The following is a 20,385-nucleotide window of genomic DNA, read 5'->3' on the forward strand; positions in this document are numbered from 1 at the left end:
ATGTAAAATGATAAAATAGAAGATAATAATGTTCAGTGAATCTCGATGGAGAAAAGTATTGCCTATTTCCAGTATGTTGACTCAAAAAAAACTGTCTGGGACAGCAATGATGCCTTTAAACCAGCCAAGGACACTTGAGTGACATGGTTTTTAACTGACCAAGTAACTTACTCCTCTAACTTAGTACTGTGGGCCAGAATAATAAGACTGCTGAGTTATTAATAGCTTTAAAGGGGACATTAGGAAGCTAATGCCCATTTGGAACTTAATTTTCATAAGAATGTGGTAGGTATTGAGCCAGACAAAGACAAGAAGGTTCTGAATCTTAAGGATGTGAAGGAATGGCCCCAAAATTATTCTGTCTATTCACCCATTCAGTGGAAAATAAAGGTAAGAATCATACTAGTTACCATTGAGAGGCTCTTGATAAACCCTTTATCCACCCCACTCGGGATGAGAGGCCTTCGTCTTAGGGCTGAATAAGTGTATAAATAAAATTGATCACTTCCCTTGTCAAAAAAAGCCTGCAGGGTTTGGAATGACATGGATGCAAGGAGGGGAGGTGAAAAGGGGAAAAAAAATGAGTGCCTCTCAATCCCCTTCCTCACTTTGACCTGATGGCTTCTCCCGATGTTGAGGTACACAAGTGCAGCTTGGCGGCTCAGTAGTAAAACACAGAAACAAGGCCGAAGCGCCGCAGGGCGCGGGGGGAGGTGGTAGGGGGGTGAGGTGATGAGGTTAACCCCCCACACCTCTAAATTACCCTCTCCCACATCTCAACACAAAGGAACTGGCTCCTCTTTTTTGGATTCTTTTAATTAACACTTGCATTGAGGCACTAAGTATTCAGGGGCTGATACAGGAAAAGAATTTTTCTCTCTCTTTACCCTTTATTCCTTTTCCTCCACTCTTCCACCTTTTTTTCCTTCCATCACCATTGCTTTTTTCCCGTTCTCTTAGTTCCCTCCTTCTGTGTTTCACTTTTTTCTTTTCTTGTAAAAACAGTGTTTGGATTGGATGTCTAGCTGTGAGTATGAGATAATTACTACTTACAGCTGCACTGATGACAACCACAACCGCACTACCACCTTACTCCGCTTTCTCTTTGATGGGGCAAGCAAAGAAAGGGACGGAAAAGAACAGGGGAGACAGACAAAACATGGGACAAAAACTCAAAAGTGGGGTAAAAGTGGGAGAGTAATACAGAAGACAGATTGTGAAAGTACTTCCAAATTTAATAATATATATTTCACACCTATCCTCTTTGAGAGAGAGCGAGAGAAAGGGAGAGAGAATGATTTCTTCCATTTCCCCCAGTTAACCGGGTCTTTGTTTCTGTTTTTGGCCAATACCAATAAAACTGATTTGACTTGACTTGACTTTTAGCTTGAAAAAAAAAGACTCTTAGATCTGTGGGATACTTATGAGGATAAATGTTGTAGTTTTATCTCTCCTGTCCAGAGTGGGGTTCATAAAGGTTACAAAGCTGATGAGGACTATCCTTTTCCTACAGCTAAGGTGAAAGAAAGAAGGAAAAAAAAAAAATCGAGATATTAACTGTTTGGAGAGGAAAAGAAGATATCAAAATCGAGACCGAACTTGGTGCAGAGCACTACCTGTAGCCAACAACTGCACAAGGGAGGGGTCTCCTGAGCTTACCATTGCAGTCCTGTTGCCAAGGAAACCACAGACCCCTTACAATAAAACATCTATTCATTAGGCCAATATCAGGTAGGGGAAGATTCCATTAATGCCAGCTGGGAAATGGAGGGAGGTGTTGGCCTACAAGGCGAGGCACCTCGAAGGGACGGCAGCATTAATACATTAGCAAACACCATGAAACACTACATAAATGTCAGCAATTACAGGCTGGAAGGAACCATTTGTGGTGAAGGGAGTTGAGAGGGGGATGTGGAGAAGTAATAAGTCAGTCCCGCAGTCTGTCAATCATACATGCCAATCACAATAAATCGAGGGCCTACATGGAAAGCCCTAACACAGCACTGTTTGGGCAAACAGCTAGAGAAAGAGATAGTACATGTAGGAGGTGGAACGTTGGTTTCCTGCTGGCCATTCAAATTAATTCTTGCCGAGCCCCATGTCAAAGCTGGCATGTTTTTCAGAACAGCTTTGCCTCCACCTGAAGATTCATGAAGATTTTTGCAGACAACAGTTTTCTCATAATTTTTGATGATAATTCGCGAATTTTGAGAAAAAAATGTTGTATTAAATTAACTAAATTAGTATTATCGAAAACAAAATTTGCTAACCCAGCTATTATCTGATAAGGCATATTTTTTGATGGTATTAAGAAACACAATTTTTTTAAATGGTAATCTTTCACACTTCTGTGATTTATTAATGCTACGAGCATATCCCACGATTCTGACTAACTGACCCACATGAGTTACTTTTATCTTGAGGAAATGAAGATGGCATATGGATGTTACTCCTTCATATACACTTTGAGAGCTTGCTCTGCAATTCAACTTCTCTCCTACTGCCATATAAAATGACACTGCAGAGTGATTAACTCATGATCCAATTTCAACTCTCCATATGGCCTGGAATAATTCAGAGTACAATAAACAATGAAACACATTGAGTAGAAATGATTAGGGTGGCTGACAGACCACGTAACCACCACTTTCTCTGAAATGTGATACATTCTCTCAGACAAACTGATTTTCTTCACTTCTAACAACATCACATTCTTTGACACCAAACATCCCAATTCATTAACTCTCTCTTGAAACTGGCCAATCTGAACCAGTGTAGGCATTAAAGAATCCTTTAGAATGAATGAATGAATAAATGAATGAATGACTGAATCAACTACTCCTACACTAATCAGGTCAGAATAAACACAACACTTGCATCTGCAACAGCGGTCCTGCTGAAGATAAATATAATTTGCAATTAGTGTTCAGTATTTAATCTTAATACCAAAAGCAAAATTGTGATTACTTTAAATCATACATTTTTGTTACTCAACATTTCTAGTGGCTTGGAATGAAAATGAATAAGGTCTGACCCGGGATAAAGCCGACTTCACTGGATCAAGCACTCAATGCCAGTATTCAGTGGGTGAGAATTCATCGAACCGGGTTCAAGCACAGCACAGAACAATCACAAATAAGAACGCAAGCAGGGAACTAAAATAATAATATACATTTATAGGAAAAGTTGAGTTTGCTAGAAAAAAATTCTAGTGATAGCTCACTAATTTGTAGAGCAAATTGTAATGGGGGGGGCTTTGGTTGCCATGTTTTCTTGGCACAATACCCATGAGATGGTGCTGGGCTAATGTGCTAGACACTAACACTGTCTCCCTACCCACCTGCCAGGCCAGACAATTCTTTGGCTTTTTCTGTTAATACAGTCAGAATTTCAATAAGGGTGTTTTGGTGAGAGCAGAGGCCTTTATTACACTTCTGTCTCTGTGCTTTTTAATATCTTCTTATACAGGAAACACACACTATAGATCCGTGTTGGCCAGGTGGTGACCAGGCTGATGATTTCACAATGAGCTGCAATCTATTCATGATCTCTGCTAAAGCCTACTGATGAATACTAAAGATGATAAGGGTAGAGATATAATTTTTTTTATCCTGTTGAATGTGACACTAAAAATGAGGAAGCTTGAACACAATAACTTGGACAACTACCCCCAGGACAGTTCATATTGTGTTGTCATATCATCTTAAATTATTTTATTCATTCTTTTAAAGTCTCCTGAATAAAAAGAAATACAATCAACACAGTATTGATAGATTTTAAGTTAAATCAATTTTACAGAAAACATAATAATTGTGTGTAAACCACAGGGCAATTAAAAATATCCTTTTTTTTTCTAGTTTTTCAGAAAGTTGTTCTAAGGTTCAATGAAAAATGAAATATTTGAAAATTATTCTATAATAACGTTTTCAACATTTGGAAATTTGGACTTTCCTTGCTTTGAGAAATTATGTGCTGAGAGCATACCAGTACACAGAATGCTTCCCTAATGTTGTTAGATCAATAGGAATTTTCCAGGTGGGGCACATGGCTTCTTACATTCTTGTATTATATGTTGTCAATCTAACATTACAAAAGAATGTTACATAATTTAGAACTGTTGAGTCAGATTTATTGCAACATATCACAATTGTAATTAGTTATATCATTGTCAATGAGCAGCTCTGCTCTTTGTTGGTTGTAAGACATAAGCAGCATTTCATAAATGAAAAAATTAGAATTTTGATCATTATATACCATTGTGCAAAAAAGCAACTAAAAACAGCAGTCAATCATTGTAAATAATATATCTTCAAGACTGAAATGTAAAATCCAGTGCCTACAAATAAAGTTCTATAAGTGCCAGCTGAGGAGCATCAAAATTGCATAAAGTAAAGGGATAGAATCGATTATTCTTATTTATACTTTCAAATACATGAATTTTTACAATGTTACTGTATGTATTTTGGGAGTTTTTATAAATACTGATTGTTCCAAAGCACTGTAAATTATTCATCATCTGTGCCCACAAATGGGCGCTGCAACTTAAAACACTGATCACAATGTAATTATTACTGAAGTGGCAAGCTCTGACATACAATCATACTTGCAGGGGAAAATGGAAACAAAGTCAATCATTCAAACCAAACAGCAACCACATGGCTCTAAAAAGAAAATGTTAGCGAGGGTTTAACACAAGAATGTGTGCACATCAGCTTCACAATGTATCGTGATAAACCATCCCAAACGATTAGCATGGGAACACATATGCTGTCAAAGCGGGGTTGAGACAAAAGGGTCAGAGGTTCCTCAACGTTCTGTATGAGGAACGTTTCTGATCAGCTTGACTGTGTGCTGTATGAATGGCTGGGAAGGGCAACCCTTGGACGGTGGAGGTCAGAGGGACTCAATGAGTGAGCTTTAATGTCCACAGATAGGGCTCACAGGATGGGAGCTGTCTTTTGACATCTTAATTAGCTTCTGACAGATGGTTGGGAATGGATTAAAGAGTGTGGAATAGTTTCTGATGTAAGTTGCAAAGCGGTAATTTAAGTGATTCACTTGTTCATCATGGAAACAGAGGTGTACTTTCGATTAACCTTGGAAAACTGCCATCTTTGATCTATGAAGCAGTGAGGGTACAATGTAGGCAATATTCACTGCACTGCATCTTCTCTGTTAAAATGTTGAGAATATGTCAAAGTAAAAAGGTTTTTGTTTCTTACAGAGTCATCAGAAGCTGATTCAGGCCATCCCTCCCACTGTTGATGACGGACTGGGATGTTGGTCAAGTCTGAAATATTTCTCTTCACCTGAAAAGAAAAGGGGCGATTACTCCTGTACATACCAAAATAGTATTTAGTTGTGTGGTTTGTAAGATACTCTTCAAATCAATATAATAGCTTATTAATGGTATTGTTTAAAGATGGAAACATTAAAACAAACAAAAACCAGATTTCACTCTAAGACAAAAATAAGAGCTTTTTTTTTTCCACAAATCTTGCATTCAAATGATTCTGCGTCAAGCAGGAGGGAAAACACAGATAGAGGCTGAGAATGAAGGAGGAGATGAGTCAAAAGGAGAGAGGCAGAGGAGAAAAAGCCAGCCAGTGTTTTCAGCATTCTTCAGATGCCACAGCTAATGCCCTGAATCAACAGCTCCACGCTCTGAAATGAACAGTATTTCTCTTTTCCCATTCATGCACGGATGCTGTATCTGCATCAATTAATAACATTCCGTGCTTTTAAACAGTTAGCAGCCAACCTAGCCAGTCCGACCGAGTGCCGTGTCACACCGTCCAGTGGATTGTTGGTTTAAAGCCCCAACGCCAGCCTGATGTGCGCCAGTCGAAGGTGATCAAAGCCAGCCGGCGTCTGAGCACTGGCGGCCGTGGATTCTAATGTATTTGTTCAGCAGAATTCTGGCCCACTGGCCTGCGGGGCTGGACACTGATGCTGAGAAAACTGTCCATTGTGGAGCAAAGATCCCTCCACCCACGGGTCAAATCCTGTCTTTGTAAGAAGCACTGAGGAGAGATGGATCCTTGAGCCTTTGAGGGGCTGCTGATCATGCAGGTGGAAACATAAAGAATGCTACAAACACAAAGTCAAAGTCAATGTCAGGCAAACCAACTGCAAAACACTGGACTCTGAAGATGGCGGCAGTGGTCTTTTTTGGTGAGGTTTAACCTAAAAATTTGTGCTAGTGTGAAAATGTGTGTTTTTGTAAATAAACAATAGGCCGCTTCCATTAATGAAAACACTAAAATCTGAAGTCATCTAATTTCTTTTAAGTGATCCATCTGTTGCTGGAAGCTGATTTGTGCTGGGCCAGGCACAAAAGATATATTCCCAGTGCAAACAAGGTAAGGAAAAAAGTACAATAATAAATGAGTGGCATAGTCCATCCTTTGTCTTTCTATCATAAATCCCACACCACACTGCTCACTACCGATCCTTATGAAGAGACGTGATGGCCAGGATGGCAGGCTGGGGTCAGAGCGGGTGGCCAGTGTTATTACAGAGTGTAATATCTATGTTTGACCAGCCGGACTACAGGGATTTGACTGACCGCCTAGCCAGTCGATGAATAGAAGAGAAAGGGAGGAAAGGAGAGGCATAAACACTAGTAATGAAGAGGCTGCAGCCAGAGGTTAAAGCAGCCTCTGAGAAATAACAAACTAACGCCCATCACAGAGAGAGGGTAAGAGGTGGAGAAGGAGGAGTGGAGACAGAGGAGTGAAAGGAGCCTGGCCGGAGACAACCCAATCTCCTCACGGAGAGAAAAACAGGTACACAGAGGACCTGCCCACCTGGATAAACTGTCAAAGTCTGCAGTCAGTTGTCCACATCAGCCTTCAAGTCACATAAAAAAAAAGTCTTTACAGCAGCCACAATGATTTATCTGCTCTCCTATCAGAAGCTAGGTTTTTGTTGCTGCACTAAGTAACAGAGCTTTGCAGTGCAAATGTGTGCACCAGCTTTTATATGGTGGTATATAACACTGTCTAATGCTGCCCCCTGTCTGCTGCTGTTGTCATCTCAGTGTTAAATTACACTGCGGCACATTAAACAAATAATATTCAGTAATTCAAATATTATAAAGCAAATTCTGAGTTATCTTTAAATATTTACAGATTTCTATTGGATGCTTGCTGGCATATGTATTTGACTGGCATGCCCCAGCATTTAATGAAAAACACCCTCTTCATGGAGTTAAAACACTTGTGAGAAAATGTTGTAAATCTCAGACTTGTTATCAAATATCTTCCTGAAATTTGTTCTGGTTCTCATTCGTAGTGAAGGTGTGGAGTGTTTGCGGTAGTATGCACAACATTAACTGCATAGGCTACTAGGCAATACGCCCCACAGTAAAATTAATGATCCAATCATTGTAAATGCCAATTGCCTATAATCCCTGGCTGGAGGCAAATCAAAGGCAAGGAAAGGTTTCCGTTAAACAGTCACAAGCACTCTCTCTTGCTTGCTTTCTTCATCTCCCCAAGGCACCAGATGCCATTCTTTCATTCTTTTTTCGATCCAGCCTCCTTTTCTCAACTCTGAAGCCTTGTCAGCATTTGGTACCTATATGTCTCCCAGCTGCAGAGTAGGGAAGGGGCCCAGGCCGTACCCCGAGGGGCAGGAGAGGAGGGAAATCCCCAGGACAACTGGTCTGGTCACGGACAACTGAGGACCCAACAGCCATCCCTATTCTACCCTCAACTTCCCTGGCAAACATTTGCTCTCCAGCTTAGCTCACAAGGTAGCCAGCAACTTACCCCCACACTCTTGTCTAGTAATGCCAATCAGCGTCTACATAGCGCTGTACTCTAGAGATGGGGGAGAAAGAGGGTAGACGGGGGACACTGGGAGAGAGATGGAGAATGAAGGAATAGAAAGGGAGGGGCAAGGGCAGATCCCTGAGAGCCACAAGGCAAAGCCAAGGCCTTAGGCAAAGACAAACATGAAGACAGTACTCTCCCCCTATTGATATGCACCAGGAGGGACTGTCTACTAGTTTTCAGCTAAAACAAAGGAGAGAGCAAGGAGAGAAAGGTGCTCTATAGTACAGTCCATATGTGGCTGTGACTGGACACAGTATGAACAGGGAGGGGAGTCCGACTGGCATGGTGTTACTATTTTGTTGCATTCTCAGGTATTTTAATAATGACAGATATAGTGTGTCTTGTTCTTCTATTATATTTTTTTTGATCAAACTCTTCCATTCTCTAACCATGTAATCCATAGCCTCCCGAGATAATAACAGGGTTTACAGACTATTGATTATTTTTTTCCCTGCCTCTATCTATTGGGTGATTATGAGAGCAATCATTTTCAAGGTTATTAAGATGCCTCAGAGAACAGTGAATGGGATCACTTTATAGGAAAAAAAAAAATGTGGAGAAATTATGTGTGTGTGAGTGTGCATGCGTGTATGTGTGTCACATTCTCGTTCCTCCACCATTTTCAAAAATTTATCATTGATGTTGGTGACAAAATCAGAGCATTATCATCAATGGGAGTACACAAGGCTTATCTAAGGTCATTATGGTGGCAGCGTGGCACAGGGGTGTCAGAGCGATCGTCCCCGGAACGGAACATTCCTGGTTTGATTCCCGGCGACTGTTAGTGTGTCAAAGTCTCCTTGAGCATAACACTGAACCCTTAACTGCTCCCCTGGCACCGCTAGATGGCTAGCAACTGCTCATGGTTCTTCCATGATTGGTTAAATGCAGAGAGGAATATCCCGCAAGGGATTAATAAAGTATAATAACATTTGAAAAATTAAAAAATAATAATGATAATCTCGTTTACCTTTTGCTGAAATTGTAGTAAAAATGTAATTAAACAAGATTCTAATGGATCAACCCCTGCATAGTTTGTACATGTGGTTAAATAACATAGTCTTCGCAAAAAAAAAAAAAAGAAAACAGAACATAGCCAACAAGGGGCCGAACGAGACCACATCTATGCAGTTTAAAGTTCTGGGCCTCATTTTCACCCCGGGGGGCCTAGAGATGCCTGAAGACAAACATGCATAGGGAAAGGCCACGCCTGTTAAAGCCCTCATTGTCCCTTCTATGTCCCTATGGCCTCTTCAGCACCCCCACCAAGCCAACAGTCCTTTGCCTAATTTTGGAGAGCATGTTTCCCCTCTCCCTCCCCACAGGGACCCCTCCCCTGTGTTTGTAATCCTAGCAGAAACACTTAAGTTTCACAGTGGGTGCTCATCAAAACCATCTGCCTGAGAAAGAGTGAGAGCAAAAGAGAAAAAGATGACAGAGAGTGGAGAAATAGGAAAGAGCAAAGGAGGACAGGGGAGGCGAGCTGCCTTCTCTAGATGAGATCCTGGTCAAACTAATCTGTTCAATTAGCACCATTACAAGCCCCGCGAGCAGCCTGATTATTATTAGTGTAATCTTCAACCTCAATGAGGAGACGGGCGCGCTACTGGCTGCAGTGACCGAGCAAAAAAAAAAAGGAGGAACGACAATCTATCGCTGCTTAAGAATTAAAAAAAATAATATAATTTGCAATTTAAGAGACTATCGTGGGGTTTCCACATTTACCTGATCGAAAGTCAGACCCTTCTCATCATTTTTAGGTAGTATATTCCTCTCACCTGTGTCCACAGGCTGACCCAACAAGAATCATAAATAAAACCTGCTCAGGTTTCCCACTGCACGTGAGGATAAAGAATCAGATTATGAAGAATAGCAGTAAGATGGGTTTGTCTGTACTGTACAGGTGAATGGTGATTCGTATTATAGTGGAGCAAATCACATGGCATTATAGAACTACGTGATCTACACAGTCAAGTGATTCCGCACTAATCTTTATGATCCTCAATCCATTAAACGTTTTGACTGTGATAGTAGCAAAGATGGCCAAAAATAATGACTGCCATCAAACTGGCTCCGGCATGAGTGACTATCAATATTTCATAGACTGCAAAATGTACTGTTTAGTTTCAGATTAAGAAAAAGAACAGGCGCTCTCTTTTCATTGCTCCTGCATGTCCAGATCAAACAGTTTTCGCTCATTTAACAAGACGGACAAAGACACAGCACAGAGGGAGTCGGGGTAAAAAGTAGGAGAGCTGCTCCAGACTGCAGCTGTGAGAGTAATTAAGTGCTTGGAAATGTGATCATTTGTGATGAATAATGGATCGTTGACCAAGATGGACAAGTAATAATTAGCTAATGCTATGAGAACTTTGATGCGGTAAACCACAATAATGTATACCACTATTATGCTTATGGGTCCATAGGTGAGTCCCGAGAAGTTTTGTGACTCTCTTATGCTGTGTATGAGCTGCGTGTGTCTATGAATCCTCGTTTCTTTCATACCTCCTGTATAGTTCTGGAGCCAGGGAAGTTGAGGTTGTAGTCTCTCTTGGCTTCATGGTGACTGATGACCAACATGAAGTTCTGATTTAGTGAATCTGGGAGAGCACTAAAAAAAAAGAAGGGGGAGGGCATTAGATGAAGTAGTGAGCATGTAATGAAGTAAAGAATATGTACTAATAGAGGATTGGTAAAAGGCAAGCTGTAACTTGTCAAATTGTGGTAGTCCGTTAGCCCAGAAGGAAGTGGATAGCTTCTCTGGGGGTTAGATGCCTGGTTCTGTCTTAACAAGCCTGGCCAGAAAGCCGCTCAACACAGCAGGCCACATTTATAACCACCTGCACAATGTGAGTATGACCAGCAATCTGATTTATTTTTTAACAAAGCAATTGGCTATAATTACATAAATCACAGAGTACTCCCAAATCTCCTTTTTAAGAGCCCTTCACATTTTACAAGATTATTAATCTTACACATAAAGCAGCAGGAACTGACCATATCTGGATGGTTTATCAGGGTTGTTACCTAACAAAAACAAACTTAACAGTAAATGTCGTACTTTCTCAGCTTCTTCAAAAAATTATTTTTCTCAGCTGTGGACAATGCAGTGAGTCAGTACCAGCCCAGTGTTTTTGGTTGATTCTGAATCTATAAAACAATATTAAACATCAATGCTTCTCATGATACACTACCTCTTCGACAGATGGTGTTGGATTATGACTGAATTTAGCTATTGTACTGCTTCTGTCTGTTATGCAAAACGGCACAGTCAATAGCCCTTATATTTATAGAACATATGATTTATTTATTCAGTACTATTTATGTTAGACAGAACACTCTTCAAAAAGCAGATTATATATAGTTTGTGAGGGATGTTATATTGGAAGGTTAACATAAAGTTAAAAGAAAATCCCCTTTTAGATTACTAAAAATTAACATGAAACACTCAAATCCCATTAATTAAAACATGAAAACAAGAGAATAATAAAAAATAATCACAAATGAAAAATTACTTATCTACCCTCCTTTCCAAAATTTAGAGGGTCTTTACTTGACCATGTGTAGCAGCATATTCATGACCCCACCTCTATCTGAATCTGGTTTGATATGGTGCAGCCATTTTCCAGTTTTGTCAAAAACAATAGAGCCAAAACCCTGCTAAAAATTTATTCATGCACAATAAGAAAAAAACTGAATGAGGTACAGCAACAATAAATGAAATTCTAAAATATTTCATATTTTAGTATTCAAAGCATGAACATAAGCCATTGGTGGCTTAAAAGGATAAGACAATGCTGTTTACAGTTTATCCCTAGTCTGAGATCATACTGGATTCTGAATGAGGGGAAAAAAGTACAGATTTTATGGTAAGAGGTGAAGACACAACTATTTTCTATTTCAAAGGGACTGAGATCCTGGACTGGCCACAGGACTGTTGCAGCAGTGTCTGGATGCTGTGAGCAAAAGCAGACACTGTGTGCTTTACGTAGCGAGGAGGAGAAGGGGGGGAATCAACTTTTGGAAGCTTCATTTACAATAAGCTGTGAGGTTAAGTAGCGTTTTGAGCAAATGCTGGGTCTGTGAGGCTGAATATCAATGGGAGGCTTAGGGGCCGAAGCAGGCACTTAATCAGGGCTCAGAACCCAAGGAGAGGAGGAAGAGTTGGGAGAAAGAGAGGGATGAGGGAATTAATACGTAGCACACACATTAATTATGCAATCACACCCTTAATCTGCGCAGATCTGGACGAGCTTATGTTAACAGAAGCTCAAATTTACTGTAATGACAGCATATTTACATTGACTAAAACTACGAAATCAATATGTAAATGTAATGTTTGTTGTAGCTAACTGGGGAAGATTGGAAATGTGTGGAGTGGAAAGGATGCATATGTAATAGGCTGAGCAGAAGGATGTGAGAGAGACAGTGGATGTGTGTGTGTGCATGTGTGTGTGCATGACAGGGAAAGAGAGTGGGAGAAACAGAGGACAAATGGAAGGGGTAGGGCTACATAAATAAGGATCTAACTAATATCGTGATTATGTTTGGACACAATCCCGAGCTACTGCTGGCAGGCAGCTAGACTCCTAAATAGACAGAGATAGAGGGTAAACTGAGTGGAAGTGTTACTCTGTCCTTCCAAGCAAAGAAGGAACATCTTATCAGTCAGTTATGGCAGGCCGAAGAGCCATTTGGTGTTTGCCTGGGTGGAGTTCTGTTCAAGAATTAGATCACTCGTGTTCTGTCGAACAAATATAGCCACTCGAAATATCAAATGCATCCAGCAGGGAAAAAACTGCCATTTATAATGAGTCATTTTCTTGTCATTTCCCATCTGTCTGAGAGGAGCAGCTGGTTGATATATAAACAGAAGATCCGCGTTTCAAGAACAATATCCCCGTGTCTCTACTGTTTTCCCCACTCTGTCTACAAGCAGGCTCCTCAAGCAGTATAGGGTTGAAATGTGGATGTCTCAGTGTTTGCTTCTGCCTTCAGAGGTCTTGCGCTCGCTCAACACATACACACCATGACATCCAGGTCGGCCTGCTACATCTCTGGAGATACCTGATGTGGCATACGGGTGGCAGGAGGAAAATGTCATTTAACTTTATGGACAGAGAAAATTGAGCATTTTGCAGGGGGAGAAGAGCAAGCTAAACAGATTGGTTTCATTCTGAGGTAAGCCCGTCGTCTAAGCTGTGAGTCCCCGTGGCACAGAACAGACTCTAGACCTTATTAAATGCACACTGCCAAACACATGCATGCACACAATGTGACATGTGCCTGCTCAACACAAATACCCCTATACACAATGTCACATACATCCTCCAAACCTCTCACACATTCATATACATTCACTGACACACACAGTGATGTTAGTTCAACATGAAGATACGCAAACACATCAACTGAGAGAGTACATCGGGATTGACCACGGTTTCTATAATATGAAAGAGGAGGTAATGAATTTCATACAAGTCCTTCTTACCTCCTCCATATTTTACATCCACAACAAAGCAAAGAGATGAGAAACCATTCAGGCTCTGCTCTGTTTTGGTCTGCCATCGTGTCCCGATGTGAATCAACATGCTACCACTTAGCTTATTCCATCGGGCTTTAGCCACCCAGCTAGCTACCTGCGTATCTGCTACTGGACAGCTCACATACAGAATTAGAAGTGTGGTGCAGTAAGGCGTAGTAAACCCCCACAAATCCTAATGAATCTTTTTCTTTTGCAATTAAAATTTGCGTAGAAATTTTAAAATAGCCTTTCTTTGGCAAACATACCCTCCGAGAGTTGGAGAGGCGGATTAATGCAGGAGGATACAGGCTCTGTTGAAATATTTATTGGCCATTCATCATTTATGCAAGAGATGAGCTCCTCCTCAACAATCTCTTGTATTCACAGGCAGTCATCAACATGGCCACAGAGAAAACCCTTATTTAGACCAGGCTTTAACACAGCAGCTCTAAATCAAATCGCTAACTAAATAACTACCTGAGATCGCTATGTGCTCAGAGGAAAATCTCTCAAAGCCACAAGATTTATTTCTAATCAAATAGAACAACTAAGAGGAGTTTACTCAGCAAGATCTTAATGACAGTACAGCACTATTTAATCAGTTCGCTTGGTTTCGATGTGTGTACTGCGTGAGCCAAGCTTCACAGAGTAATTGTGAGGGATATTACCATTATGGTACATTTGCATTTTAAGTCAAACATTTTGAAGCATATAAACACTGTGAAATTACATTTGGGCTGTTAGCAGTATTTTTAGATTAAAACTGCTGACTAAATGACAAATATACCCAGTGTGAAGTATTTAGCATTAGTTTCACTTAATTCATTATTATAATGAGACAATAAAGGTCATTTTTAGGGCTTCAACAACAGTGTGAAGGCACGAAGCAAATTGGGTTTGTTGATGGCAGGTAAATAACCTTTAAATTCAAGTACTTATTTCCAATATTCATACAGATTTATCATGATTTAACACACTCACAACTCATACACCAAACGTCTGCAGTAACTACAAGGAATAAATATGTACAGTTTGCCAATTTCCCATGTTAATATAATGTCTATGGATTATTTATAAAACAAAATTGTGCATTACAGGAAGACAGAGGTATTTATTTTGATGATATCTCTGATTGAGCTGAGCTTTTCTTGAATTCGAGTTCAACAGTGAGCATATACATTGCATTAAAGTTACTGAGTTTTCTGTAGGGTGTACTTAAAATTGTTATGTTTGCCATACCGTGATCTAGAGGGTAATATGTGGCCACAGTACACGAGTACCGTGAGTTGTCACAGAAGTCACAGCATATGCCTTAAAAGTTTGGGCGGCAACATATTTGCTATAAATCCACACAACCTTGCTTGTCAGCATGCAGCTCGTCACTTCCCACAACACAGAACTGTGAGCTCCCCCAAGCTCTGTGATCCGTCACCTATCATCTCCCAGCATGACAGCGGGTCATCATACGCGCAGAAATCCATACACAAATGCGTAATGTGCATACACACAGAGGCTCACACACTCCATTTAGCCCCAACTGTCCTGTACCAAAATAGCTGATGCTGAATAATGAGCTCCTGACACCTAAAATGATATCGACAACAGTTGGAGAATTGGCAATGGTGCTGCTAAAAAGACACAGCGGCAAGAGGGGGAGTGAGAAGATGAGGAGACACACACAAGAAGGGACTGACAGCAGACGGCAGAGATGAGGGCTATTAGCTGCCAACACAATATCGCTGCCACTTAGCCCAACTGGTGGGGGGGTGGCAAAGTGCCAAATGACTTCTTTAACAAGACTTCTGATGTGTGCGTGTTGCTTAGTTGATCTCAGGAAGAAATGCCCTCAGCTACAGCCCAATTTTATGTAAAATTTTATTTTAGGATGCTCTATATAGGTATTTTTTACTGAGTAGTGCTTTCCAATAATAGTAACCTCCCTCATGAATTAACATCTTATATTCCACTCACCTTAGCAAGAAAATTTCAGTTAATGGGAGTATTATAGATGTATGGATTCTGACAGAAGATGTTGCTATAGACATGAAAAAAATGTATCCTTACTCATAGCATTTCTTAAATGTTTATGTTCTATTTGTAGATACGAAAGGACAGACAAAGTCTATTTATGTTTTTTAAAAGCCATTCACTTTCATGAATGACTTTCAACAAATGTTGCTATAGACATGAAAAAATGTATCCTTACTCATAGGATTTCTTAAATGTTTATGTTCTATTTGTAGATACGAAAGGACAGACGAAGTCTACTTATGTTTTTTAAAAGCCATTCACTTTCATGAATGACTTTCAACAAATGTTGCTATAGACATGAAAAAAATGTATCCTTACTCATAGCATTTCTTAAATGTTTATGTTCTATTTGTAGATACGAAAGGACAGACAAAGTCTATTTATGTTTTTTAAAAGCCATTCACTTTCACGAATGACTGTCAACAACAACAATAAGGCTACAATGTATTTGAAAAACATGAGAGAATTTGTCAAGTGTATATCTAATGCTTACCAGAGGTCAAATTAAAAAGCACACTACAGGTTAGTACCCTGTGTAATTACAACACAAACAGACTTATTTACTACCGATAAAAAACATACTTCACTTTATTATTTCAGTGCTCTTCAACTAAAAATAAAAATAGGTTTGGCATACTTTTCAACACAGTTGTTGAATACTAGAGGAAATATCACGATCTCGGGTAGACAGTTCTTCAAGGATCGTGTTTATCTGACAGCGCCGAAAGGGCAATCACATGTCACGCTGTCAGTTGTGATTGCATTACTGCAATGACTTTACACTAAAGTGCCTGACATTTCAGAGGGAAAGGTTGATAATAAAGCCGTGCATTCAGCGAGATAAATGGAACGACGCTGGCTTAATGTGGCATTCTCATATTGTCTCTATTGTCATCGGGTACTTTTCGGGATGCGGCAGGCTGGCATACTTTGGGGAAAACAAAAGAATGTCAATTTTCTTGTGTCCAATAGACCAAAAATATATATATAATTAAGCAAAAAGATTGTCCTGAACGAAAAAAAAAAATTGAATTGGTTATTGACACAAGGAACACTATCCTTCTGAAGTCCCACAATGTTTGTGAGAAAGTAAATGTTAGCTAGTTGGATCAATATTTTTTATTAAAACAATGAAAATAATATTTTGCTTGCACGAGTCAACCGGTGACTCCTCAAAAACTAGAGACAGATCACCACCTGGTGTCCACTGAGGGAGACTACACTTATGCCACGACCAGCAGGACTGTCTTTACTGGAACCCAGATAAAAGGAGGGAGAGTAATGAAGTACTCATAATGAAGTACTAAAAATGAAGGTTTAATTTTATACCTGTTTTTGCTGGTGCTTGCAGTGGGAGCGATGTCAGGTGTGAGTACATAAAGGCTGATGTTCTTAGGCAGGTGTAAACTTCTCAGCACCATCTAAAGACATATGAGCAATGGAAGAACATGTGATTTTAAGTAGCAGACCAACATTTTCATTCATTTGAGGAAACCATTTGAGCTTTTACTTGTCAGTCTGGAGAACAAATCACATGATGTGATTAATTCAATACAGGCTGTATTGTTACAATGCCGAACCGTGTTCTGACTTGAAATGCTGCCACAACAGCACAATAAGGAGTCAGAAATTGAACGGGTCCCAGATACCATAAGAACATACTCTCCCTTCTGTGCTGTGGTTTGGATGAAGGGAATAACACTTGTGAAATTTGGTCACTTTCCACAATTTGATGTGTGCCTGTTTGACTTCTTACTCACACTATCAGACACATCGCCGCTCTTCCATCCCTTCAGCTGCATCTTGGCTACTGGGATTCCAAGCTCTGTCTCGAGGATTTGTTTGATTTCCCCTGTGGGTTTGAAAAAAAAAACAAGGACAATGAAACTTTCTGCACAAAAAGCCTGGTGTATGCAGATATTTTTCCAGGATTAGTGTGACGCTTACCAACTGTGCTGCCCTCTTCCAGTACCAGCTCTACAGAACGCTGCCTGTACTCCACCCTAAAATTGAGCATCCGGGGCTGACGCTCTACAATGTGTCGGGAGGAGGGGTTGATGGGGCAAAAAGCTGAGGATGAGGATGATGGAGGAGATGAAGATGAAGACAAAGAGGAGGGGGGAGGAACTGCACCGCTCGCTGCTGCATCAGCTGCTTCTGATTGGCTAGGGGGTCCGTATATGCTGGCCTGGCTCGCCTCACTGGAAAAGTTGCTGTAAAGAAGAAAAACAGTTGGGCAGTAGTTTTTATTGTAGTTCATGAAGGTATTGAAAAATGGCTATTTAGAAGAAACACCAAAACTACATAACGGGTAAAAGAAAACAATTCACTACGGCCTTAGCCTGTCACCTTTATTCGTCAAATCAAATTACATTACAGCAAAATATGCGACACATGACCTCCCTTCAACCATGTTACAATATCTGCTTCTTTCTTTATTGCTTGCTCAGAGTGGCTTACACAAGGTTTTACACACAGTAAAAAAAATCTTTTTTCTTCTGAGCCTGTACAAAGTGTGTCCTATATTCCTCACAAGGCAAACAGAAACCGTCGGCAGGGATGGAGCACCAGAGTTGGGTTTTTAACAAAGAAGGTATTTAACTTGAGAAGCCAACAGAGAGCCCACTGTCCTGAGGCGTACGGTAATCAGCGACCACAAAAGACCCAAAATACAGACTTGCCTGAAAGTATGAGAAATTAGCAACCAAACAATTATTTGAGGATCCATAGCCAACTGAGGAAAAGTCATCCCATAACGATCAGTACAAAATATAAATAATGAGAAGATGATACCGAATATGCACACAAACCGCTTGCCAATTCATACTGATGTGACATCAAGATGCCCAAAAACATTTGAAGAGTCTGGAAAAAGAGTTACACATTTAGAAATAATCACAATGATTGCACACACATTTGGTATGTATAGCAGTGTCTAATTTAAAAGACATTGTGGTGTGTGTGTGTGTGTGTGTGTGTGTGTGTGTGTGTGTGTGTGTGTGTGTGTGTGTGTGTGTGTGTGTGTGTGTGTGCGCGTGTGTGTACACATACTTTGACCAATGATTTGAGTCAGATTTCAAGAAAAGTCTAAAATATCTGTGAGTATTTTTATGCTTTCTTTACTTTTCAAATATAGTTCAGTGAAATAAATTTGGGTTTTGGGGCATTTCAGGACAAGGTCTCAATCTTTTGGACACTGAACATCCCTTTACACGACTTGCTCCAATTAAATAATCGCTTAATTGAGGAAACTAACGGACAGACTTACTGAGAACAAGAATTGCTTGTTGCAGGTAATAAAGTGTTACGAGAAATGGGTAACAAAGTACTTGGCGAAAGACCTTCCAAGTCCGTTAAATTGATTGTTGGCGCTGTTAAAGAGTACATTAATCGCTGCCCTACATCTAGATGGCACTGTTCTTCTGTGCAGCCCAAAGAGGCTTCCCAACTCAGCAACAAAAAAAAGACTTCTAAGCCCCTTCAACCATTTCAAAAAGGAAAACGGGGTGTTCTAAAGTACTATCAAATTCAACTCTGAACTTTTTTTAACATGCTTTTATGCCTTGGGTTTCTGACCAACAATGAATTTTTATATGAATCGAATAATATAGAGAGCACAATATTGGGAGGAAATGTTTTGTGAAGCTGGAACATAGCAAGCAGCTGGCTTCGGTTCAGGTCACGTCATTGGAGTCCATTTCACGGCCAGTGCCAGGCTTCCCAGTGCCAGCCCCTGAGTAAATGTGTGGGGCTGCTGTCACCTTGCCAGTCAGCCTCCATTCACTGCAATGTGTGCCCTTAGAAAGACCTGCAATATTCTCATGGTCTAAGGGCCTGAACCACACTACAGCACATGCATGCATGTACGCACAGACACACAAGTGTGTAAACAAAATAAAACGGTTTAACAGGAAGTCTTTTAGTTTGAGTGGGTCCAGATCAGCTCGGTGCATTCATGAGTTTCAACTAACCGTTGAAGGAGTGTGAGGGGCGCGAAGCTTCTTAAAGAAACCTTTTCTATTCAGAAACTGTGTACAACTCCAGTCTTGGCAGAAAGTTTTCTTTCAGTTGCAGTGTCTTTTATATTATTCCTCCTTAAACTGCAAAATAGAAATAACAGGGGCCCCTCCAACTCAGTTGGTGTCAACTGCTGGATATTTATTGACTTACAAAACCACAAAATTTAAGATTTAACATGCAAATGCTTTTTCATGATGGGGCAACGGAAACAGAAAATTTGTCCTCTTTTGAAAAAAAATGCATGCTTTCTTTTCAGGGATTGCTTGCAGGATGAATGAACAGGACACTGAAAATAGCAGCAACCTACACCCCAGTTCTGATAATCAGACTGGTTCCACACTTCAGAAATGACTTGAAAAATCCTGAGTTTAGTATAAGTCAGCGAGACATTGTTACCCATTTCATGTAATCTTTATTATCTTTTATAACCAGTCTGTTGCTATCCATTCAAAGTATTTCTTCTTGTCCATCCATAACCTTGCTGGGAAGCTTCGACTAACGACCATTACCACAACACCCTGCATTGGGTCAGGAGTATAGAGATTTAGGAAAGAACTTTGCACAGCAAATTGTGTCACCCACAGCTTTGGTGAGAATTCATTCTTCCTCCTAAGTGAACTGACACTAATCATGTGAATTAAACTGAATGTGAGGCAACATGGTATCGTATTTACCTTTGCAAGATTCCATTCTCCTGTGGTATCACTCCATTGATGGCTGCCTGTAATGAAAACTGAGGTAAATTACACAACACAGTGCTAATATTTTCATTTAAAATCAATTTAATGAATGTATTAGATGTGATGAAACATACCCTGACTCCATTTTTGTTTGTCTATAAACTCTTCTTAAATGGAGGCAGGACAGAATTAGGTAATTCCTCACCAATAGCATAAAGCCAACTCTTAAAATCTAATCTTTCTGCAAACTGTTAAATTTTGGGTAATTCAGTAACATCATATACATCAA

General features: G+C 40.1%; 1 protein-coding gene across 3 annotated transcripts in view; it reads right to left on the minus strand.

Annotated features, from left to right (window-relative positions):
• Window positions 1-20,385, minus strand: part of faf1 (Fas (TNFRSF6) associated factor 1) — a 57,032-nt gene that overhangs the window by 32,742 nt on the left and 3,905 nt on the right. For 2 of the 3 annotated variants that reach the window (XM_086161366.1, XM_086161365.1), the window contains exons 3-8: window positions 20,091-20,137; window positions 17,344-17,609; window positions 17,157-17,248; window positions 16,726-16,817; window positions 10,347-10,452; window positions 5,223-5,309 (exon numbers count right to left, since the gene is read on the minus strand). In XM_086161366.1, the coding sequence (XP_086017492.1) occupies window positions 5,223-5,309; window positions 10,347-10,452; window positions 16,726-16,817; window positions 17,157-17,248; window positions 17,344-17,609; window positions 20,091-20,137 (690 nt within the window). The remainder of the gene's footprint in view (window positions 1-5,222; window positions 5,310-10,346; window positions 10,453-16,725; window positions 16,818-17,156; window positions 17,249-17,343; window positions 17,610-20,090; window positions 20,138-20,385) is intronic. The other variant, XM_086161367.1, reaches the window with a different exon arrangement.

Source organism: Fistularia commersonii, chromosome 16 (genome assembly GCF_037954325.1).
Source record: "Fistularia commersonii isolate RoL2024-O1a breed Wild chromosome 16, RoL_Fcom_v1.0, whole genome shotgun sequence".
Taxonomy (NCBI): Eukaryota; Metazoa; Chordata; class Actinopteri; order Syngnathiformes; family Fistulariidae; genus Fistularia; species Fistularia commersonii.